At 40.4% G+C, this 21056-nt stretch overlaps 1 protein-coding gene across 3 annotated transcripts in view; it reads right to left on the reverse strand.

Moving 5' to 3' along the window:
• Nucleotides 1-21056, reverse strand: part of LOC115223453 (calcium homeostasis endoplasmic reticulum protein) — a 135758-nt gene that overhangs the window by 25858 nt on the left and 88844 nt on the right. For all 3 annotated transcript variants that reach the window (XM_036512661.1, XM_029794030.2, XM_029794029.2), the window contains 7 exons: nucleotides 17134-17477; nucleotides 16017-16154; nucleotides 15799-15875; nucleotides 14638-14712; nucleotides 3450-3561; nucleotides 2302-2352; nucleotides 53-91 (listed from right to left, as the gene is read on the reverse strand). In XM_036512661.1, the coding sequence (XP_036368554.1) occupies nucleotides 53-91; nucleotides 2302-2352; nucleotides 3450-3561; nucleotides 14638-14712; nucleotides 15799-15875; nucleotides 16017-16154; nucleotides 17134-17477 (836 nt within the window). The remainder of the gene's footprint in view (nucleotides 1-52; nucleotides 92-2301; nucleotides 2353-3449; nucleotides 3562-14637; nucleotides 14713-15798; nucleotides 15876-16016; nucleotides 16155-17133; nucleotides 17478-21056) is intronic.

Below are 21056 nucleotides of genomic sequence, written 5' to 3' on the forward strand. Positions count from 1 at the left end.
TTTCTCGATGGGGATGCTGTATAGAGGATATATATTTCCTAGAATTCCTTACCTGATAATTGGCCACAGCTTCCACAGGGTCTTTCAGTTTCTGAAATGACACACAAAAACATTAGAAATAAATACATACATATATCCATATAAACACACACACATACACACACTTTCTCTCTCTCTCTCTCTCTCATTCTTATTTCTTTACTGCCCACAAGGGGCTCACACAGAGGGGATAAACAAGGACAGACAAATGGATTAAATCGATTATATCGACCCCAGTGCATAACTGGTACTTATTTAATCGACCTCGAAAGGATGAAAAGCAAAGTCGACCTCGACGGAATTTGAACTCAGAACACAGCGGCAGATGAAATACCTATTTCTTTACTACCCACAAGGGGCTAAACACAGAGGGGACGAACAAGGACAGACAAATGGATTAAGTCGATTGTATCGACCCCAGTGCGTAACTGGTACTTATTTAATCGACCTCCAAAGGATGAAAGGCAAAGTCGACCTCGGCGGAATTTGAACTCAGAACACAGCGGCAGACGAAATACCGCTAAGCATTTTGCCCGGCGTGCTAACGTTTCTGCCAGCTCTCTCTTTCTACATAGACATTAAAGTAAAACTGAACAAGCAAAATGTTTAGCATCACTTGAAAAAGGCATTTAATTTAGTTAGAGAATATCTATAGGCGCAGGAGTGGCTGTGTGGTAAGTAGCTTGCTAACCAACTACATGGTTCCGGGTTCAGTCCCATTGCGTGGCATCTTGGGCAAGTGTCTTCTACTATAGCCTCGGGCCGACCAAAGCCTTGTGAGTGGATTTGGTAGACGGAAACTGAAAGAAGCCTGTCGTATATATGTATATATATATATATATACATATATGTATGTGTGTGTTTGTGTGTCTGTGTTTGTCCCCCTAGCATTGCTTGACAACCGATGCTGGTGTGTTTACGTCCATGTCACTTAGCAGTTCGGCAAAAGAGACCGATAGAATAAGTACTGGGCTTACAAAGAATAAGTCCCGGGGTCGATTTGCTCGACTAAAGGCGGTGCTCCAGCATGGCCACAGTCAAATGATTGAAACAAGTAAAAGAGTAAAAGAGAGAGACGTTATTTATATTCTCTATCTTAATTCAATGTCCCTTTCAAGTGATGCCACTTGCTTTTTCATTTTTACTTTAAATCTATATCTACCTGCTCAAGGAGAAACCACTTCTAGCCACCTCTGATGGGCTGTCTCAACACCACACTTTCAGTTGCAGTTCAAGGCCGGAGTGTCAGTGGTAAACCTAACTGAGCATTCATAGTGCACACCTATCACTTTATGTCAGTTGATGAAAACTTCTTATATATTCTGTATATCTATGGTGTCCCACCCATGAGGAATCGATGCTAGCCGTGTCGAAACAATTGGCATGATCTCTCTATATATAAACGGCAGTTTGTCTGTCTGTGTGTCTGTCATGTTGTACCCTCACCCTAACCATGGCTTTCAACCGATTCTGATGAAACTTGACACACACATAGCCCAATGTCATAATTCAAAACTAACACAGCGAAAATTTTGAAAAGTCTCCCCAGTTCTGAAAAAAATCGATAAATTCGACATGGGGGTCGAGAATCTAAGCTTTTTATTTGCAACACATTTTCTGTTGTAGTTTTCGCAACTTGCAATCGATTTTCACCAAACTCATGGTGAAGCTTAATGTTACCCTAAGAAACTTAATTCTGACATTAGTTTTCCATGCAATACCTTACCATCAGAAAAAATCGATAAAATCATGCCATTCAAATTCAAGATGACATATTTTCGACAGTATATTTCACAAATTGGCAGGAATTTTTTAAAAATTCACAGCAAGCATCATGTCTGCTCCAGGGGCTCTTACATACCCGGGCAATGCCGGGCTATGCTGCTAGTTAATAATAAATTCTCGTATATTCCATCTTCCGTCTTTCATTTGGCATATACATAACAATCGCTGTGAAAGTGACCGTGCTTTACCAGTAAGCTACCAGATGTAAACCATTCATTTTATTATGCATTAAATATATATGGCTTAACAGTTACACATTCACACACAGAGAAAAACATACGATCTCATACAAACACACATATGTACAACTTCACACATATACATAAATAAATAAATATATATACGCACTCCTCCTCCACAAATACTACACAGAGAGGTATACATGTACTCATCCACAAACACAAAGGTATTGGAATACTCCCTAACAAAAAAAAAAAAAAAAAAGGGTATGAACACAGAGGCCACGGAAGTACTCACCCTGATTGTTTCTGTGTCAAAGTATTTATTAGAATCCCATAAGTTCAGCAACTGAAATGGCAGAAAGATATGAACATGTGCTAGTTATATGTCTGATATAATTTTTGTTAGGATAATGTTCTTATTTCTTTATTGCCCACAAGGGGCTAAACATAGAGGGGACAAACAAGGACAGACAAAGGGATTAAGTTGATTACATTAACCCCAGTGCATAACTGGTACTTAATTTACTGACCCTGAAAGGATGAAAAGCAAAGTTGACCTCAGCGGAATTTGAACTCAGAACATAACGGCAGACGAAATACCTATTTCTTTATTACCCACAAGGGGCTAAACATAGAGGGGACAAACAAGGACAGACAAAGGGATTAAGCCGATTACATTGACCCCCAATGCATAACAAGTACTTAATTTACTGACCCTGAAAGGATGAAAAGCAAAGTCGACCTCGGTGGAATTTGAACACAGAACGTAGCGGCTGACGAAATACTGCTAAGCATTTCATCTGGCGTGCTAACGTTTCTGCCACACACACACACAGAGTTTCCATCTACCAAATGCAATTAATTACAAGGCTTTGGTTGGTTCTGGGTTCAGTCCTACTGCATGGTTCCTTGAGCAAATATCATGTACTATAGCCTTGGGCCAACCAAAACCTCGTGAATGAATTTGGAAGATGGAAACTGAAAGAAGCCTGTTGTATAAACATATGTATGTTTGTGCTTCTGTGGGTGGGGTGCCCTTATGTCTCCATAACTTAGCAGTTTGGCAAGAGACTGACAGAATAAGTAACAGGCTTAAAAAAAAAGTTCTGGGGCCAATTCATTCAACTAAACAATTTTCCAAGGCGGTGCCCCAGCATGGCCGCAGTCTAATGACTGAAACAAGTAAAAGGGTAAAAGCTAAAAGATATGACAGTCTTCAGGGTGTTTTTTCCATTACACAGATAATGATTAAATTATATATTATGCACTTTATCGTGTTTTGTTATAAACGTGGTCCCCTGGTCTGTGTGAAAATGGTTTTGAATGAAACCAGTCCATGGTGCAAAAAGGGTTGGAAACTTGATGGTATCGAGGGACTCCCTTATTGGTTTATTTCAAGTGATGCTGTGTATCAGTCGACATGCAAAACAAAAGGAGGCTTACCTTGGTTAACTTTTGTTTCTTGTCATCAGTAAAGTGAACGCTGGCAGTACAAAATGCTGGCACCACAATGCCTTCTAGATGAGTCTTCAGTTCGTCAGCATTCTTCCGTTGGCTGGAAATAAACAACAATATATTGATATGAATGGAAATAATAATAATAATAATAATAATTACAATAATAATAATAATACTTTCTACTATAAGCACAGGGCCTGAAATTTTGGGGGAGGGTGTAAGCCATTTATATCGACCCCAATACTCAACTGGTACTTGATTCATCGACCTCAAAAGGATGAAAAGCAAAGTCGACCTCAGCAGAATTTGAACTCAGAATGTAGTGATGGGTGAAATACCGCTAAGCATTTCATCCAGTGTGCTAAGAGATTTTTCAGAGGCAAATTTTCTACAGCTAGATGCCCTTCCTGTCACAAACCCTCGCCTGTTTCCCTTTGCTTTGACTTGATGATATCCTCTCTTGCTTTGCAATGATTTTCACAGAAGACTGGGAAATGAATGACCTTGTTTGCACGATGATGACGATACTCATTAACAACCATCATGTGATATCTAAATATGGATAGGCACATACATATACATGCACACATGCACATCGATTCACAAAGGTCTGATGAGCCTGGGGACTGTTGTAGAAAACATTTACCCTAGATGCTGTGCAATAGGACTGAACTCAAGACCACATGGTTTGGAAGCAAGCTACTCAACCACACAGCCAGTACCTGGTTTAATCTTTTTGCGACCAACCCATCCAAGACTGCCTTTGCTTCTATAATACAAACTTCCCATTTTAAGGTGGTGGTGGTCGCCGCCACCACAATCAAAAGTGCAACATCCTACCCACTAGGCAATGCTTCTTTATCGTACCTTTCTGATATAACTTTATGTCTGCTACCCCTAAGGGATGGGGCACTACTGCCTGGGTTTAAAAACCCACTGGTCTAAGATGCTGCTTTGAATACAGAAGACACAGGTAATGACTAAGAATGCTGAAGGCAAATGTATGGATGGAATGATTGCTACAAACAGATGTACCTAATGACCTGAGGTTGGGGCATAGAGGGGAAGGAAAAGTCGGTTGATTAGAAGCGAAGCCAATAGCGATGCTGTTGTTGTTGTTGATGTTGTGCACTAATTGTAATGACACTGAACACTGTGTCTATCGAATGAATTCATGTGGATGCATTGTCAAACAGAAGAGAACGGGGAGGTAGGCAGGTGGGGTGGAGCAGGTGAGCTGCACCTTGACTTTTAGACTCAACTCTCTCACATCATAGCAAACAAGATCAGACCATATGGAGGTGCAGTCAGTTGGGTAGGGGTGCTAGAATATATATATATATATAGATATGTGTGTATATGTGTGTATATATAAATGTATATATGTATATGTATTTATATGTGTGTGTGTGTGTGTATATATATATATATATATATATTCATATGCATATATATGTATGTATATGTATATATATGTGTGTATATATATATATATATATGTGTGTGTATATATTTATGTATGTATATATATGTGTATATGTGTGTATATATATGTGTGTATGTATGTATGTATGGATATGTGTGTGTGTCAATATATATATATTGACACACACAAAGAGTGAGAGAAATTTGTGACAAAGGAGTCAGCAGAAGTTCGCCATTACCTTCTGCCAGAGCCGCGTGGAGCTTAGATGTTTCGCTCATAAACACACACATCGCCCGGTCTGAGATTCGAACCTGCGATCCCTCGATCGCGAGTCCGCAGCGCTAACCACTAGGCCATGAGCCTCCACACATATATTCTATATACTTCTCATGAAATAATCATTACTGACTGAATTCACAGGATTTCAACTGCATAGGATACTACATTACAAGCCTATGCATTAGTTTACTATGTGGCATGTAGCCAGGTCCACTAAAGGATTACTACTGGGTTATATAGATCCATATATTGTACATTAAGTTTATATGTATGTATATATGCTTGACTAAGGCTGACTCAGGGTTAAACAGTAACAATGCCAACATTGCTAGTGACTCCAAAGCAGTTGCTTCCATTCTTACCTCTGTGTTGCTGCAGTAATTAACATCAGGTATCTGTGCAATTAATTAATTAATTCACACTTCAAGCATGCCCTCCTCCCATCCATCAACCCACCCTCATTGCATAATCCTACAATATCACAAAGCTTGCAAAATGCATCAAGCCTCCTCCCAACCCTAACATGGCAATCTACCCAGAATGAATATATCTTTAGAATGTGTTAGAGACAATAGAGGTAGAGGCGTGTGTGTGTTATGCATGCATGTTTTGTCGTGCAAACAGAAAACAGAACACAAAGTGTGTACACACACACACACACACAAAGACGTGTATATAAGGGGGCGCTGAAAAGTTCCAAGCAAATTGACCCCAGGACTTATTCTTTGTAAGCCTAGTACTTATTCTATCAGTCTCTTTTGCCAAACTGCTAAGTTATGGAGACATAAACATACCAGCATCGGTTGTCAAACGATGTTGGGGGGGGAACACAAACATACACACACCACACACACACACACGTATAAGACGGGCTTCTTTCAGTTTCTGTCTACCAAACCCAGTCACAAGGCTATTTCCCAAGACACTTGCCCAAGGTGCCACGCAGTGGGACTGAACCTGGAACTATGTGGTTAGAAAGCAAGTTACTAACCACACAGTCACTCCTGCACTTAGATAAACTTACTTGGAAATATATGTGTGGCATTCAATCAAATAATAGTATAAATAATATATATATGTGCATATACATATGCATATATGGGTACAGGACGTCACCAACAGTAAACAACATGAACTACGAAAACGAGCAGGCAGCCGACAACTGATGAAGGGTCATTCTTTATGTTACTTGTCCTGTTTTCCTTTCATTGTTTGTGTATTCAACTCATTTGTTTTCGTATTTCATGTTATTTCCTGATTGAGATGTCCTGTACCCATATATGCATATGTATATGTGTATATATATATGTATGTGTGTGTGTATGCATATATATATATTATTTATATTATATATATGTATGTATGTATGTGTGTATATATATATATATATATATATATATATATGTATGTATGTACGTATGTGTGTGTATATATATATATTTCTTTACTACCCACAAGGGGCTACACACAGAGGGGACAAATAAGGACAGACAAATGGATTACGTCGACCCCAGTGCGTAACTGGTACTTAATTTATCGATCCCGAAAGGATGAAAGGCAAAGTCGACCTCGGCGGAATTTGAACTCAGAACGTAATGGCAGGCGAAATACAGCTACGCATTTCGCCCAGCGTGCTACCGTTTCTACCAGCTCGCCTTATATATATATATATATATATATATATATATACATATATATACATACATATATATATATATATATATGTGTGTGTGTGTGTGTGCATGCATATACACACATATACACACACAAATAAGCATAACATATACAAACATATCTATTCTATACACACACATATATACCTGAATATACATACACACATAAGCTATAAAGAGAGAGAGAGAGAGGGCAGGAGGCAGAGGTGGTTGAGAGGATTAAAATATTTTCATCCCTCAAAGCATTTCACAGACAACAGACAAACATACAATTCAGTCCAAAGGACAAAGAGATCTGATAATGGGAGAAACACCAGGCTGTCAGTGTGTCTTTTCGTTGTTTGTTGCCACGTGATGATGTGATTGGACAACCTGAACAAAGGGGGAGACTTAATGAAGGCCCCGACGCAGCAGACAAACTGATAACAGCAACAGGATGTATAAGGAAGGATAAGGCTTGATGTTGGTAATGATGATGATGATGGTGATGAGCAGTGGTGGTGGTGATGGTGGTGGTGGCGGCAGCGATGGTATTGGCACCAGTGATAGCATTATACTTGTAGGAAAAAATGTTGATGTTAACTGAGGGCAATGGTATCGGTGTGAGTGCAGTGATTTTCCTTATGATGGTGATGATGATGATGGTGATGATGATGATGGTGATGATGATGATGATGGTGATGATGATGATGGTGATGATGGTGACGATGATGGTGATGGTGATGATGGTGATGGTGATGATGGTGATGATGATGGTGATGATGGTGATGGTGATGATGGTGATGGTGATGATGATGATGATGATGGTGATGATGATGATGATGATGATGATGATGATGATGGTGATGATGGTGATGGTGTGATGATGGTGGTGATGATGATGGTGATGATGGTGATGATGGTGGTGAGTGAAATTTCATTGGTTTGTTATATATCACCTATAATTTTGTCGAAGTTTTCGTTTTTTTTTTTCTTTTTTTTTCCCAGCAATTTGATTTCAGTTGTTTATTTCAGCTGTTTATCAAAGTTATTATTATTTTAAGAAATTTATTTATATAACCTCTTCACCACCGCCGCCGCCGCCACCACCACCACCACCATTTAGAAATGATAAAAAACTGACCTAAGTGCTCGCAGCTGCCGAGGTCAGCCTCCTGGAGGAGTTTAATATAGCTACTGCCCCACCCCTCAATCCTCCTATAAATCTGTTACTTTGCAATAAAAAGTTATTAATCTGCCACTACCACCCTCCTCCTAACAACAACAACAACAACAATAATGTGCCTTATATTTACCATTGAAATATGGCTAACCCCTAAGGGTGGATGCTACTGTAGTTTGTAACTACAGTAGCATCCACCCTTAGGGTTAGCCATATTTAAATGGCAAATATACTTCACGATGTGTTGCAGCTACTGTTTATAACTCGCTCTAAGATTTATTACTGTTAACAATAATAATCCTTTCTACAAAAGACACAAGGCTTGCAATTTGGAGGTAGGGGATTGGTCAATTACACTGACCCCAGTACTCCAATGATACTTAATTTATTGACCCCGAAATCACTGACCTTGTACCAAAAATTGCAAACAAAGGCAATGAACTGACAGAATCTTTCTCGCATGCTGGACAAAATGTTTAGCAAGATTATGTTTTGCTGATGTTTTTTTTCCTTTTCGTGCTTTGACCCTTTAGCATTTAAACCAGTTCTTGTGTCTCAAGGCATGCACAGAACCAACACAGAACTGAGTAATACTTAGTTCCCCAATGCACTACAGATTTTCATTTCTTTACTACCCACAAGGGGCTAAACACAGAGGGGACAAACAAGGACAGACAAACGGATTAAGTTGATTACATTGACCCCAGTGCGTAACTGGTACTTAATTTATCAACCCCGAAAGGATGAAAGGCAAAGTCGACCTCGACAGAATTTGAACTCAGAACATAGCAGCAGACGAAATACCTATTTCTTTACTACCCACAAGGGGCTAAACACAGAGGGGACAAACGGATTAAGTCAATTACATTGACCCCAGTGCATAACTGGTACTTAATTTATCGACCCCTGAAAGGATGAAAGGCAAAGTCGACCTCGGCGGGATTTGAACCCAGAACGTAACGGCAGATGAAATATAGCTACGCATTTCGCCCGGCGTGCTAATGTTTCTGCCAGCTCGCTGCCTTACAGATTAAAGCAATAATACGAACAGGAACCACAACAAAGCTGTTATCCGGCGTACCACTTCTACGAAGGACAAGTGTGCGTCAACTGTGGACATCCCCACCTCTCGTCAGAAGAGGGAAACCATATTACTTGTCACTTAAGAAAACTGGTCCTCATTAATAATAAAAACAAACAGCTTGCTTTTGATACACAATAGGCTAATTGGCCTAAATTATGATGGTAGTGGGGAACTAAGCTCTTGAAAATGGGTGAATTACAAACTTAGGGAACACTTCTCTTTGTGACAAAGACAAACTTTGTTAAACTTTGGAATAACCCAGGGGATAGGGTTTACCAACACAATCACCTTCAATTATCCATTTGGTCTGTTTAGTGGAAGTTATTAAAAAAATTTTAAAAAAAGATAGAATTGAGAAATTTCAAGACCTAGCCAGATAAGTGAAGAGATTGTTGGAGACTAAGACAATAATTATTCCTGTGGTAATTAATTGGACACATCACTCAAAATGCTACCTAAAAGACTGAAAGATATTTGGAATCGTGTCTTGTATTGTCAACCAGCAGAAAAGTACCATTCTATATTCTGCAAAAATCTCTTGTCAGCCAGAATTTGAGCAGTACAGGTTTCAGTTCTCTGTAGTAAGCTTGCTGGTCACTTTCCCACCATCTTCTAAGGGTATTTATCTAATCTTCTAAGTTGTTTTTACAGCTATTCTGCATTTGAGATTTCCTATATTTTCTGTAACACATCAACTCATTCACTGCTTCTAAGTTTCTTTATAAAAAAAAAAAATGTTCTCAATAAAATGAAATAAAGTACCAGCAAAATACTAGGGTCAACACCCCATTCTCAAATTCATGGCATTTGTTGTCTATTTTATAAATTCAACTTATAACTACTGCAAAGGTGACAGACTAAGCGGAACTGTTAGCAATGCCAAACAAAATGCTCAGTGGCGTTTCTTCTGATGTTTTGATGTTCTGAGTTCAAATTCCGCTGGAGTCAACTTTGTCTTTCATCCTCTTGGGGAAATGATAAAATGAGTACCAGATAAGCACATTCAATGTAATCAACTAGCACCCTTTGGCCCCAAAATTTCAGGCCTTGTGCCTTTAGTAGAAAAAAATTATCATAACAACAACAACCACTACTACTACTACTACTACTACTACTACTGTTTACTATCACTCTTTATCATGTTTGTTTCAAATTGTTTTATATAGGTGTGGTGGTGGTGGTGGTGGAGGAGGAGAAAATGGTAGTAAGTACAGTGATAAAAATACCAAATATATCTTCAGAATCAGGTGATGAGAGAGAGAGAGACAGACAGACAGAAAAAGACTGAGTGACATTCATATTTCTTGGGTGAGAAGGAGAGGGAGTGGGGCGCGGGGTGGGTGGGTGGCAGCAAGCCGTGTCAATTCCCTCCATATAAAAAAAACAAAAACAGCAGCAGCAGCAGAAATGTCTAATAACATCAGCGTTGCTATGGCAACTACTACTAAACTGAACTGAACTATATACTACAGGTTACAAACTACACTGACCAGACTTTCAGGACACTGAAATGGCCTAAAACAGTAGCCGGCTAAGGTTTCTTTCTCTAGCATTTTGCACAATTCAACCTATGTGGAAGCACTCCGTCGGTTACGACGATGAGGGTTCCGGTTGATCCGAATCAACGGAACAGCCTGCTCGTGAAATTAACGTGTAAGTGGCTGAGCACTCCACAGACACGTGCACCCTTAACGTAGTTCTCGGGGAGATTCAGCGTGAAAACAGAGAGTGACAAGGCCGGCCCTTTGAAATACAAGGTACAACAGAAACAGGAAGTAAGAGTGAGAGAAAGTTGTGGTGAAAGAGTACAGCAGGGTTCACCACCATCCCCTGCCGGAGCCTCGTGGAGCTTTTAGGTGTTTTCGCTCAATAAACACTCACAACGCCCGGTCTGGGAATCGAAACCGCGAGTCCGCTGCCCTAACCACTGGGCCATTGCGCCTCCACATTCAACCTATATAATAAGTTAATGTGAGAAAAATGAAATCGGAATTCTGAAAGAAGAATCTATTAAATTGTGTTAAACATTGAATGACTATGAGGGTTCACAAGAAAAAAATAGTAATGAAAGGGGTCAACAGATAAAAATAATGGTTGAGAGCCTCAGGTTTTATAAGCAGGAATTTCAAATTCCCACAGACCCCAGACTGGTTTACTGGTCTCTTGCACAGCACAGTATTAATAAACTTGTAACATTTATACTAATATACAGGTGATTACTCTTTTTACTCTTTTACTTGTTTCAGTCATTTGACTGTGGCCATGCTGGAGCACCGCCTTTAGTCGAGCAAATCGACCCCAGGACTTAGTCTTTGTAAGCCTAGTACTTAATCTATCGGTCCCTTTTGCCGAACCGCTAAGTTATGGGAACGTAAACACACCAGCATCGGTTGTTAAGCGATACTGGGAGGACAAACACAGACACAAACATATACACACACATACACACACACACACTGTTTATTTTTTAATAAGCCCACTGGCTCTTAGCAACAACATCAGTGCCTGATAGGGCTCTGTATTTCTATGTATATCACTAGTGCAGCAGTTACTGCTATTTCTAGTTGCTTGGTGTCTACCACTGACAAGGCCAAAAGAGGCTGCAACCACATGACATGGTAGGCCTGGCAGTAGAAGGAGTGGTGATTGTCTGCCACTGGCAATAGCTATGATGTGCTTTTATCATCATCATCCTCGTTTAACGTCCGTTTCCCGTGCTAGCACGGGTTGGACGGTTTGACCAGGGTGTGGGAAGCCCAGGAGGCTGCACCAGGCTCCAGTCTGATCTGGCAGTGTTTCTACAGCTGGATGCCCTTCCTAACGCCAACCACTCCGTGAGTGTAGTGGGTGCTTTTTACGTGCCACCGGCACAGGTGCTAGGGGAGGCTGGCAGCGGCCACAATCAGCTGGTGCTTTTTATGTGCCACCGGCACAGAAGCCAGTCAAGGTGGCGCTGGCGTTGGCCACGTTCAGATGGCGCTTTTTACGTGCCACCGGGACAGTACGTACTGTAAAACCATATGAGAGTTTTTTCTCTCTTGGTAAATATCGCAGTATGTGTATGTTCTAATGCAACATTCACTTTTAAGAGGTGAATATATTGCTTTAGTATCACCTATCTCTCAATACTATACCCTACTCAGCTGAGGGAGGGAGGCTTGTCTTACAAGTACTTGATGATCTTACAAATCACCCTGTATGCTCTGTGAGGTGGTTGGCATTAGGAAAGGCATCCAGCTGTAGAAATTATGCCAAAGCAGACACTGGAGTTCATTGTAGCCTTCTTGCTTATGGGTTTATGTCGAACTATCGAATCCAGTCCAGTATGGAAAAAGGAAAAAAGGAAAGTTACATGATAATGATGGTGTGTGAGTGTGTACATGCATGCAAATGTATGTGTGTACATATATTCATCCATACGTTTTCATGTGCGTTCTCCATTTCTCCATGGTAGCATAACCAAGACAACTACTATATGACCGAGGCATTATTTTACAATCAGATGCCCTTCCTATCAATAACCAATTAGCCATTTTCCAAGTAAAGGATTTTTTATTCTACATCTATGAAAGCGCAGAATATATAAGACAAGTATATGTGCATGTACACACACATACACAAACTCACCCATGTTATGCACACTGCACCACACAGCATATTCACAGTGTAGAAAGATGCATCACACTTAAAGTAGCTAAGTGCAGTAAACAGTCACTGACAAGATTGTGCACCTGTTGCATGAGCCGAGGAAGAGGAAGTAATGGTGGAAGTGTGCAACAGCAAAACAAAAGCCGCAGTGCAGCAAGATGAAGTGCAATAAACTGAGAACAGCGAATGCTAGTTGCACTAGTTTTAGCAAGGGCAAGACAGCAATGGCGGCGGAGGTGATGCAATAAACAATGTTAGCAGAGCAATGCGCAATTAGCAACTGCTGTGAACACCTGTTGATGTACCAATTAACAGGTGTAAAGAGGGAGAGGTAAAAAAAAATAAAATCTCGTTTCACAGGTAAACAAAGAACACGTGTGCAGTGACTGCAGAAAAACACTGCACCTGCTGATAATGAAGGAGTCACTGTACTCTGCACATTGTAGCAATGGAACAATATTTTAATTTTGGCTTCAAGAATTTGCGGAAACTGGTGGTGGTGGTGGTGGTGGTGGTGGTGGTGGTGGTGGTAGAGGTAGCGTTAATGTAGGAGTTGTTGTTGCTGATGCTGATGGTGGGGTTATCGGTGATGGTAGAGGTAGTGGCCTTGGTAGAGGTGTTGGTGGTAGTGGTGATAGTGGTGGTGTTAATGGTAGAGGTGTTGGTGGTAGTGGTGATAGTGGTGGTGTTAATGGTAGAGGTGTTGGTGGTAGTGGTGATAGTGGTGGTGTTAATGGTAGAGTTGTTGGTGGTAGTGGTGATAGTGGTGGTGTTAATGGTAGAGGTGTTGGTGGTAGTGGTGATAGTGGTGGTTAGGGTAGAGGTGTTATGGTAGGTGGTGTGGTGGTGGTGAGTGGTGGTGTTAATGGTAGAGTTGTTGGTGGTAGTGTGATAGTGGTGGTGTTAATGGTAGAGGTGTTGGTGGTAGTGGTGATAGTGGTGGTGTTAATGGTAGAGGTGTTGGTGGTAGTGGTGATAGTGGTGGTGTTAATGGTAGAGGTGTTGGTGGTAGTGGTGATAGTGGTGGTGTTAATGGTAGAGGTGTTGGTGGTAGTGGTGATAGTGGTGGTGTTAATGGTAGAGTTGTTGGTGATGACCTTGGTAGAGGTGGTGTTAACGGTGGGGGTGTTGGTGAAGGTAGAGTGGTGGCTTTGGTAGAGGTGTTGGTGATAGTTGTGGTGCTGAGAGAGGTGGTGTAAATGGTGGCGTTGTTGTTGGTGATGTTGATGGTGGGAGTGTTGGTGGTAGTAGTGGTAGTGGTGTTGGTAGAGGCATTGGCATCAATGGTGTTGTGGTGCTGGTTATGACGGTCACCACCTCCACCACCAATTACCAGTTACCACCACTGATCCACCCCTACCAACACCCCATCACGACTAGTGGGGTGGGGGTGGAGGGTGCTTTCAATCGCGGAAAAGAGAAAAAGAAAACATTAAAAAATACATGAAAACATATCAAGAACCCATAAAACAACAAACATAACAGAAATAGTTTTGTGTGTGTGAGAGAGAGGGAGAGAGGTAGGGTAGGAAAGAGAAGGAAAGGGAGAGAGATGATGGGGGTGGTGAAGTGAACTGTATGACAATCATCATCATCATCATCATTATATTCTGCATCAGCAACAATAGCAGCAAGCAGAATGAATGAGAGAAAGAGAGAGAGAGAGAGAGAGAAAGAAGAGAGAAAGAGAGAGAGAGAAAGGAGAGAGAGAGAAGAAATGATGATGATGATGACGATGATGATGAAATGTTCAGCATAAATATTACCAAGGCGTGACTAGGTTCAAGTCTTCCTCATCTCCCATTATCAACCCCATTAACACACACACACACACACACACACCACACACACACACACACACATTGCAAAGATGAGGTGGAAGCAGAAGCAATGGGACTTACCAGTGATGCAACAGGTCATTGATGAGATAGATGAGATGCAGTTTGACGTCGAAGCTGGACTCCTTGTCTGTAATCCTGGGAAACAAGAACAAACAAGAGAAGGGTTTAGACTTTCAACTGGTTACCAACATCAATGGAGAATGCTGTTAAATGAATGAAGCTAAACACACAACACACACATGTATGAGTATACACATCATATATGCACACACATATACACATAAACCAGATGCCACAGTTATACAAATGGATATGATAAATGAATGGCAATATTAAGTTGCAACAGTTCTTGCCTGAAGAATGCAGCAGCATGAAACTTAAGTTACAAAATGAATGTTCAGTTTAAATGAACTAGATAGATGGATAGATGCAAAGACAGAAGGATAGAGACATAGATAGATAGACAGACTATAAATAGATACACAGATGGATAGACAGACAGACTGATAGATAGATACACACATCTTATCATCATCTTTTAATGTCTGCTTTCCATGCAGGTATGGGTTGGATGGCTTGATGAGCTGGCTAGTTGGGGACCTATTCAGACTCCAATTGTCTGTTGTGGCATGGTTTCTACAGCTGGATGATGCCCTTCCTAATGCCAACCACTTTACAGAGTGTGATATGGGTGCTTCTTTATGTGCCACTGGCACATTTAAAGAAAAAGGAGGAAGGAGTGATTTGAACATGCAATAGTGGACAGGAGTGGCTGTGTGGTAAGTAGCTTGCTTACCAACCACATGGTTCCGGGTTCAGTCCCACTGCGTGGCATCTTGGGCAAGTGTCTTCTGCTATAGCTCTGGGCCGACCAATGCCTTGTGAGTGGATTTGGTAGACGGAAACTGAAAGAAGCCTGTCATATATATGTATATATATATATATATATATATATATGTGTGTATATATGTTTGTGTGTCTGTGTTTGTTCCCCTAGCATTGCTTGACAACCGATGCTGGTGTGTTTATGTCCCCGTCACTTAGCAGTTCGGCAAAAGAGACCGATAGAATAAGTACTGGGCTTACAAAAAATAAGTCCTGGGGGGGGGGGGTTGATCTGCTCGACTAAAGGTGGTGCTCCAGCATGGCCGCAGTCAAATGGACTGAAACAAGTAAAAGAGAGAAAAGAGAAAGAGAGAGAGTAAAGGAAAGGAAGTTTACCTGTTCAATAAATACTGAGCAATAAGTTGACAGTGATCCTCTGTGAAACAATGTGTGAATATCCAGCTTTTACCATTCTGGAAGAAAGAGACAAAAAAAGGGGATTAACAGAGGATAACAGAGCGTAACCGAATTTAAATCTCCTTCGAGTCACAATTCTCTTATTGTGTGCGATTTGAGGGAGAGCAGAATTGCGTTTCATGGAACTGAAGACTCACCAGTATTGCGTCCTTGGTGCACGATTCAATAATGGGTTGTACCGTTTTGTCTAATTCGCATAGGTCAATATCACAATCCTCGGACAGTTTTTCCACCATCTTCATACGACATTTCAGTATTGCCTCTTCAATCTGGATCTGCGAAACAAAAAAAAAAACAAAATGGGCTTTTTATTCGGTACTTTTTTGAGAAACATATTGACATTCAACCCTCTCTCTGCTCAATTCAATATCAAACAAAACATTAATATGTATATGAGAGAGAGAGAAAGAGAGCTAGAGAGAGAGAGAGAGAGAGCTAGAGAGAGAGAAAGAGAGAGAGCTAGAGAGAGAGAAAGAGAGCTAGAGAGAGAAAGAAAGAGAGCTAGAGAGAGAGAAAGAAAGAGAGCTAGAGAGAGAGCAGCTAGAGAGAGAAAGAGAGCGAGTTAGAGAGAGAAAGAGAACTAGAGAGACACAGAGATAGAGAGAAAGCAAGAAACAGAAGAGAGGGCAAGAGAGAGAGGGAGAGAAAGAAGGGAGAGCAAGAAAGAGTGAGAGAAGGAAGACAGTAAGAAAACAGAAAGAGATGGAAAAGTGGGAGAGGAAGAGTGAGAAGGAAGAAGATAGGCAGAGAGAAAGAGAGGAGAGAGAGAGAGAGGCAGAGACTGAGAAAAAGAGGAGGAGAAAGAGAATGGAAATGAGAGAGAAAAGGAAGGTAGAAACAGAAAAAAGAGAGAAGTACAGAGAAGGGAAAGAGAGAGAGAGAAGATAGGCAGAGAGAAAGAGAGAGAGAGAAGGAAGAAGATAGGCAGAGAGAAAGAGAGAGAGAGAGAAGGAAGAAGATAGGCAGAGAGAGAGAGAGAGAGAGAAGGAAGCAGAAAGAAAGAGAGAGGCAGAGATAGAGAAAAAGAGGGAGAGAAAGAGAATGGAAATGAGAGAGAGAAGGAAGGTAGAAACAGAAAAAAGAGAGAAGTACAGAGAGGGAAAGAGAGAGAGAGGGAGAGAGAGAAAGAGAGAGAGAGAGGGAGAGAGAGAAAGAGAGAGAGAGAGGGAGAGAGAAAGCGAGAGAGAAAGAGGGAGAGAGAGAAAGAGAGAGAGAGAGAGGAGAGAGAGAGAGGTGTTGCTGAGGGTGGCTAACCTGCTGTTGTTGAATGAGACTTTGGTACTGTGCATTGAGATTCTGCTCGCTGTGTTTGATCTGCTCCTGCATCTGTGCAACCTGCTGCTGCAACTGTTGGTGCAGTCCAGACAGGGGTGTCTGACCTCCACCTGCCGGGGGTGGCGCCTGGTTGAGAGTGGCCAGTGGCGGTGCCGCCGAAGGTGGAGGCGTGGTCTGCCACGGGGCATTGGGAGGTAACACTTGCTGAGTGATTGCGTGTTGCACCAACGCCTGCTGCTGCTGCTGCTGTTGCTGCTGTTGTTGTTGTTGCTGCTGCTGTTGTTGTTGTTTGAGTGCATCTTGCTGCTTCTCTTGATGCTGAACTGTAAACAAAAGTACAAAAAAAAAAAGAAATTAACAACAACAACAACAACAAAATAATTCTTTCTACTATAGGCAAAAGGCATGAAACTTTTGCAGGGAGTGGGTCAGTTGATTACACTGACCCTTATTGCACCTGATGAAAAGCAAAGTTGACCCTTAAAGGAATCTGAGCTCAGAATGTAGAGTCGGAAGAAATGCTACTAAGCATTTTGTCCAACATGCTAACGAACCAGCTTGCCATCGTAAACTGGCAGAATCGTTAGCACGTTGGGCGAAATGCCGAGCAGTATTTCGTCTGCCGTTACGTTGTGAGTTCAATTTCGACTGAGGTCGACTTTGCCTTTCATCCTTTCCGGGTCGATTAAATAAGTACCAGTTATGCACTGGGGTCGATATAATCTACTTAATCCGTTTGTTTGTCCTTGTGTTTAGCCCCTTGTGGGTAGTAAAGAAATAAGTAATAATAATAATAATAATAATAATAATAATAATAATAATAACAATAATAATAATAATAATAATAATAATCCTTTCTACTATAGGCACAAGGTTTGAAATTTCTTGTGGAAGGAGGCTAGTCAATTACAATGACCCCAGTGCGTAACTGGTACTTATTTAATCGACCCCGAAAGGATTTAAGGCAAAGTCGACCTCGGCGGAATTTGAACTCAGAACGTAGCGACAGATAAAATACTGCTAAGCATTTCGCCTGGTGTGCTAATAGTTCTGCCATCTCACTGCCTTAATAACAACAATGATAATTTCAAATTTTTGGTACAAAGCCTGCAATTTAATTGGAAGGATAAGTTGATGAAATCGACCCCAGTATTCAACTGGTACTTATTTTAAGGAAGATTGAAGCTACAAGAAAACAAAATCAGTTTGGTCAGGAATAGAGAGCGGAGAAGATGGACAGACGGATGGATGGATGGATAGATATCACCAGTGATTCCCGCAGTACAGAATGAATATTATATTTATTTGTACTACAAAAGTTACCAGCGATTCCCATGATGGGCAAAGTGTTAACTTGCAATGGTGCCAGTAACTGAGGTTTTGTAATAATATTAGGTAAACACATCTTAGGACCAGCCATATATCATTGCTTAATAATCTTGGTATGTCTCTTCTGAGAGGTCACTGTGAACTGTAGTAAGTTACAATATTAGGTTAAGACCTGTCTTTTAATTTATGATCTATCATTGTTTCATAACCTTGGTAATATCTACTCTGAGATGTCATCATGAACTGTAGTTTAGCAATTATTTCGTCAACACCTGTCATATAATCTATCGGTTATCATAGTTTAATAACCTTGAGACATAACTAACTGATGTTCATAATATCAGGTTGACATGACTTATGATTTTTCGATTATCATAGTGTAGTTACCTTGGGTTGTTTACCTTGAGATAAGATAATTCACTGCAGTTAGTAACAATATTAGCTTAATACATATCTTATGATCTATCAGTTATTATATCACAACCTTGGTATATCTATTCTGAGATGTAACTATGAAATGTAGTTTAGTAATAATTATTAGGTCAACACCTGTCGTATATTTTATCGGTTATCATAGTTTAATAACCTCGAGACATAACTAACTGATATTCATAATATTAGGTTGACATGACTTATGATCTTTTGATTATCATAGTGTAGTTACCTCGGGTTGTTTACCTTGAGATATGATAATTGGTTGCAGTTAGTAACAATACTAGCTTAACACATGTCTTATGATCTATCAGTTATTATATCACAACCTTGGTATATCTATTCTGAGATGTAACCATGAAATGTAGTTTAGTAATAATTATAAGGTCAACACTTGTCATATATTTTATCGGTTATCATAGTTTAATAACCTTGAGACATAATTAACTGATATTCATAATATTAGGTTGACATGACTTATGATCTTTCGGTTGGGTTGTTTACCTTGAGATATGATAATTGACTGCAGTTAGTAACAATATTAGCTTAACACATGTCTTATGATCTATCAGTTATTATATCACGACCTTGGTATATCTATTCTGAGATGCAGCCATGAAATGTAGTTTAGTAATAATTATTAGGTCAACACCTGTCGTATATTTTATCGGTTATCATAGTTTAATAACCTTGAGACATAATTAACTGATATTCATAATATTAGGTTGACATGACTTAAGATCCTTCGAGTGGGTTGTTTACCTTGAGATATGATAATTGACTGCAGTTAGTAACAATATTAGCTTAACACATGTCTTATGATCTATCAGATATTATTATATCACAACCTTGGTATATCTATTCTGAGATGTAACCATGAACTACAGTTTAGTAATAATTATTAGGTCAACACCTGTCTTATAGTTTATTGGTTATCATAGTAAATTATGATAACCTTGGTGTATCCTATTCTGAGAAATATACCTATTATTACTTAACTGGAGATAATAATGCCATCTTTTATCCTTTCCTTGGTTCAGTCGTTGGATTGAGACCCTGCTGGAGCACCACCCTGATGGATTTAGTTGACTAAATTGACCCCAGTGTTTATTATAAGTTCGATACTTAATTTATCAGTTTCTTTTGCCAAACAATTTTATGTGGACACAAACAAACCATCACTGGTTGTCAAGTAGAAACGCAAGCAAAATGACACACACACACATATGATGGGTTTCTTTCAGTTTCCATTTATGAAAACCACTCTCAAGGCTTTGGTCAGCTTGAAGCTCTAGAAGACACTTACCCAAGGTGCATCGCAGTGGCACCAAACCCACCCTTATTCCTTTATTCTTTTACTAGTTTCAGTCATTTGGTTGTGGCCATACTGGAGTACCACCTTAAAGGGTTTCAGTTACAGAAATCGACACCAAGACATATTCTTTTTAAACCTAGTACTTATTCTATTGGTCTCTTTTTGGTGAACTGCTAAACACACCAACATCGGTTGTCAGGCGATGGTGACGGTGGTGGTAGTGGTGGGGGGGGGGGCAGGCACAGACACAAAGACACACATACAAACACCCTTGACAATTCTTTGTCCAAATTCTCACTAAGAAACTTTATGTGTCCCAGCTTTTAGAATTGGTATACCATGTCCCAGCACATGCTAAAAGGCAACTAAAATGTTTTAGGATCAAAAAGGGCATCAGGTTGTAAAGAACACTGGTTCAGGAAGCCTTCCCAAATCCTGCCAGTCAGGAAAAGTTAAAATGACAATGATGGTGATGCTGACAATGATGGTTGTTTTTACTAACTTTTGTCTATATATAGGCGTAGGAGTGGCTGTGTGGTAAGTAGCTTGCTTACCAACCACATGGTTGCGGGTTCAGTCCCACTGTGTGGCACCTTGGGCAAGTGTCTTCTACTATAGCCTCGGGCCGACCAAAGCCTTGTGAGTGGATTTGGTAGACGGAAAATGAAAGAAGCCTGTCGTATATATGTATGTATATATGTGTGTGTATATGTTTGTGTGTCTGTGTTTGTCCCCCCCAACATTGCTTGACAACCGATGCTGGTGTGTTTATGTCCCTGTAACTTAGCAGTTCAGCAAAAGAGACCGATAGAGTAAGTACTGGGCT

The sequence above is a fragment of the Octopus sinensis genome, linkage group LG23 (assembly GCF_006345805.1).
Source record: "Octopus sinensis linkage group LG23, ASM634580v1, whole genome shotgun sequence".
NCBI classification, from domain to species: Eukaryota; Metazoa; Mollusca; class Cephalopoda; order Octopoda; family Octopodidae; genus Octopus; species Octopus sinensis.